The 4,812-nt window shown below is 38.7% G+C and overlaps 1 protein-coding gene across 1 annotated transcript; it reads right to left on the bottom strand.

Annotated features, from left to right (window-relative positions):
* Window positions 1–680: 680 nt before the first annotated feature.
* On the bottom strand, window positions 681–3,750 carry LOC124642771. Its single transcript, XM_047181412.1, has 2 exons — window positions 3,470–3,750; window positions 681–2,886 (listed from the first exon to the last, which is right to left on the bottom strand). Exon 2 carries the CDS (start codon window positions 2,076–2,078, stop codon window positions 684–686), a length of 1,395 nt encoding a protein of 464 aa, XP_047037368.1. The 5' UTR covers window positions 2,079–2,886; window positions 3,470–3,750; the 3' UTR covers window positions 681–683.
* Between the last annotated feature and the right edge of the window lie 1,062 nt (window positions 3,751–4,812).

Raw genomic sequence — 4,812 nt, 5'->3', positions numbered from 1 at the left:
TCTGTAGTACCTTTGACGAATGGGAGCAGCATTCCCAGTGTCAATGGAATGAGTTATCAAAGAAGTACGACCCAGACCTCGCTCTTCGTATGATATCTCTCGGAACTGAGATATGATATTGTCAGCTGTAGTCTTCTGACTTAACGTTAGATGATCATACGACTGTAGATGTTCAGAACAATCTGACCCTAATTCAGCTAACTGAGCGTCCGATGAATTTAAAAACTTTATAGAATTTAAATGGCTAGGAAACAACCCAAATTTGCGCCAAAAGTCCATGCCTAGAATTAAATTATTTTTGATTTCTGGTATAATATGCACGTTTAAATTGTGCGATTGATTTTCAAATTCAAAAGTTAAGGAGACAGAACCCATAGATGAAAGTCTTTGTCCCCCTGCAGCAACAAAAGTCAAAGGTTGACAGATGTTCCATTGGGTAAGGGAACTGAAATTCTTATCAAAATTATTCCCCATTATAGTAACGGCAGAACCTGTATCTAGTAACCCAGTAATAGTTTTACCATTAACCCTAACAGAAACATACGGTCGAGTGTAATCTGTTTGAGTATCACGGATTGAAGAAACAGTATAGCAAGAAAAGAATTTAGTAACGGTACTAAGCCAATTTTCCCAATCACTTTTATCAAAATTGGAGATAGTACTGCCTCTGCAACCCGCGCGATTTAGTTTTTTGCTAACCCTGCATTACAATTAGGGCAGTCAGGAAACTTCACACCCTTCCTTCCGCATTTAAAACAGATAAGAAAACGAGGCTTTTGACATGAACCCAAAGAATGTGTTTGAGATCTACATCTAGGGCAGTATACGTTTTTTTTATTGTTATCATCGTTGGCAGGTGCCATCTCATTTACGTGTAAATTGTGATTTTCCTGCTGTGCTGGATTAGAAGTAGTTTTATATTTATTGTAGTGATTATTATAATTATTAGAATAGTTTTTAGAATAGTTAGTATTAAAATTATGACTTAGTTGTTTGTAGTTTTTATAGTTATTATTAGAATTACTTGTAGTAGCTTGCTTCGTATATGCAAACTCTGGGGCTACAGTATCAGCACTAACTTTAGGTGGCTCACGAAACCGCTTGAGTCTAGATTGTATATTTTCATAATTCCTACATATATTCTGGAGGCTGTCAATATCGGTTATGTTTGCTGAAGATGCTAGAGTGCTTGCATAACAAGGCCTAATATTATGCAGTAATATTTCCAACTGATCCTCCTCTGGTAAGGGCTTCCCCAACCTTGAAAACATACCACGCATAATAGCTATATATATAGTAATATTTTCTAGTTCACCCTGTGTACGCGCACGTATCTCTGCGAGTAACCTATAGTCATAATCGTTTTCACTGAAGTCCTGCTTTAACAAAACGACTACCTCATCCCAAGTCTCAACTCTGTCCTTGATGCACCGATACCAGTGTAAGGCGTCATCCGTGAAGATCTCAAAGGCGAAAGCAAGAATTTTCTCCTGAGGTATAGATCTGCTCTGAATAAACTCATTAACTTTCTGAATGAATGCCCTAACACAAGTCTTGCCCGAGTATTTAAGTTTTCCTATTTCCGAGAAAAGCTTTCGCTCGCAACTGACCGACACGTTGACAAGCTCTTTAATAGGGTCTGGCGAACTATCCGCGACTTGAGGCACTTGTGAAGACTGCATCTTAAATGACGTCAAATCTTTATATTGAGAATTGAAATGTGAACGGCAACTTTTATAAGCTTCAGCAACGTCAGCCGATGAATAGTCTATTCTATTCAAGCGATGATAGATGTGATGGAGTAAGGTTTCCGTGCGTGTAAATAGGTTTTTATCTAATTTAGTTTTAAGAGAAATTATATTATTGTGGGACTTTATTAAAGATTCCCTCACTGCTTTCAGGTCATCAAAAGGCTCTAGGTGAGATTCTAGAATGTCTTCTGAAGGCAAGGCTAAAGATAATTTTACTATTTGTCTCCTGAGTTCGTTAACTGAATCAGCAGCTACCCCTCCACGCACAGCGACCTCATACTCTAATTCAGCTTTTTGAAGCGATAAGAATTTAATAGTGTATGACATAATTGAAAATTAAACCGCAGTTAGGAGTGTGTTGCAAAATAAAGACAAAAATAATAAAGACAAAACAATTCGGATGCAAATCAGCACGTTTGTGGTCAGTCTAACCATATGTGAAAATATATTTAAGGTATGTAAACTTTGAATTTAAATGTGAAGAAAAAAATAAAATTTGGGGGTAGAAAAATATTGACGGTAGGTCAAACAAAAAAATGGACGGTTGAATTTAAATATTAGAAAAAAAATAATTATTAAACAGATGTGGGTAGATTCACATTTGGTAGGCTGTGATTAAATTCAACACAACTGACAGACAACCAACACCAGGACAACTACAAAATGCTTAGCAAACAAGAACTAAACACAGCTCGATATATTCTACCATTATTGGGCGCCACTGTAACGTTTAGGTTAGTAGTAGGTAGACTAGTAGGTAGAAAATAAAAAAAGAAATTTAGTAATTTAGTATAAGTCTATATTCTATAAAAAGATATCGGCAGAGCCGGAAGTGAGTTTAGAAATATCGAGCACGCGTTAAGTTCTGGCCCGCTATAGAAACACCACTATCCTGTATAGTCAGGCAGCTCGGCAGCGGTCAGGCGGGGTAGGTGTGCAGCGCGCTAGTAGATGCCGGACGCGTAGGTAGATGCAGGACACGTAGATAGGCGCGGCACGCAGGTAGGCACAGGCACGTAGGTAGGCACAGGCACGTAGGTAGACACAGGCACGTAGGTAGACAAGCGCGTAGGTAGGTGCACTGAGGGTAGGTGCACTACGGTAGGTGCACTGGAGGTAGTCAGGTACTTGAACCCTGGAATGTCCGTTATGTTCCGTCTTAGTTACGGTCCGGTTATATTCCAGCCACGACTGCAACATCCCGATGTCCACTTACTCACTACCTAACTAAATGGAAAGCAGTGATCAAGCACTAAATAGCATCGAGATGAGGCAGCCTAGGCAGCGTGACAAATTATAATACAGCTAACCAAAATGTAATCTGAATGCAAGTGATGAGGGTGAAAGTATGTGAATGATTTAAAAAGCAAAGCACTAGTTTAAATGAAAAAGTTAATGAAGAAGTTATAAGTAGGTAGACACTATAAGAAATTATTTAAAAAGGAAAGAATGTGAGAAAATAATTGTAGGGCGTGGCCCTCATGACACGGTCTAAGTGCACCGGTCATGTAAGGTCAAATACCACCTGATATTTTTTAAAAGCGTTATGGCAATACATAGTCTATAATATTCCATAAGAACAGCAACAAAGGCGTGATCGTAGCATGAAATAAAAGAATGAGCGCACAATGAAATCAGCAAGTCATCCTACGACACGTCACGTACTCACGTATAACTTTTCTAGATGCACATAATAAGTAATATTTTGCAACACTCACCCGATCTGGGGTATACACTGATTCTAATAGTGATTTTAAAAGCACAATAGTTAATTTAGGATAAAATTAAATGCGATATACCAGCGAGTTAAAAACCAACATAGACCAGTACTGTATCGGCTCGCGGTGTCGTGCTAGTGACCGTCTCGCGATTGACCGCCGGCTCTGCTCGCGTCGCCTCATAGGAGGGATAGTTCGCCGAACCGGTTTCCGTCACCCGTCAACGGCGCACGGCTCGCGGCGCGCGGTTGAGATATAGCAAGTCTAGTATTTTTAAATATTCAAAATATAACGTACAACGTTACACACCTTTGGCTGTGTATTTGCTATGCAATATTAATGGAATGTTTCCAGATAATATATTATGAATATTGGATACATCTGGGGCCCGATTCTCCTAAGTTAATAATGCCAAAATCGAATAGAAATCGAATCGCAATAGCAGTTTTAACCATATCGGGCGTTCTGCTACTAATATATGACCAATCGTATTCCAACGACATTCGATTGGTGTGCGATTGGTCTGCTAATTTGGTGATTTTGGTCTATACGGTAGTTTGCTCTACAATCATATTGCAATAGTTAATCATTTGCAGACAAAATGATTAATTATTGAATGACAGAAAAGGATAAAAACTTTTACGTAACGTTAAAACGTTTATTTCGAAGAAAAAATAGCGGAATGCCACATACGTTTCAATCGTAATCGAGTCGGGATTGGATCGCAGTCGAACGTGAATCGTATGTTGCTGAAGTAAAATTAGGAGAATCGTGCCTCTGTATGTATTAAGATTTCATATCTAAAGCTTAGCAGCTGCATTCCCAATCATTCATCAAGTTCTGAGACAGACATCACGACTGAAGTTGAATTTCAAGCATTTGATTTCAAAATGCTCCTAGCCTCCGTTTGGCATACAAGTAAGGATAAATAGTCTTATGGAGAGGTAAGTTAGGGTAAGTAAGGGTAGAATTCAGTCTAGAGGGTTTAAAAGCGTTAATCTCTGGAACTACTTGTCCAATTTGAAAATACGTTCAGCATAGATGATAGCCCGTAAGCTACTTTTTGTCCGCGAGCGCAGAGCAATTTCCACGCGACGCTCTGGTGGAACCGCTGGTGGAAGACCAGAAAGTCATAAATTGTTTGTAGAAGCCCATATAAATATGACTATACTGATAAACAACTAACCCTGGTATGTAATGAGGCTGGGCTATACTGACTAAGTCCAAAGCCATATTGATTTATTCCTTGATAAGCCGGGAAATGATCAACTCATAATTTACATATAAAAAACGGATAATAATTACTGATTCCTGAATTTAATTAACACCACATTTGTTGATTT

This window comes from Helicoverpa zea, chromosome 2, assembly GCF_022581195.2.
Source record: "Helicoverpa zea isolate HzStark_Cry1AcR chromosome 2, ilHelZeax1.1, whole genome shotgun sequence".
NCBI classification, from domain to species: Eukaryota; Metazoa; Arthropoda; class Insecta; order Lepidoptera; family Noctuidae; genus Helicoverpa; species Helicoverpa zea.
This window is presented reverse-complemented; position numbering and strand designations above follow the sequence as displayed.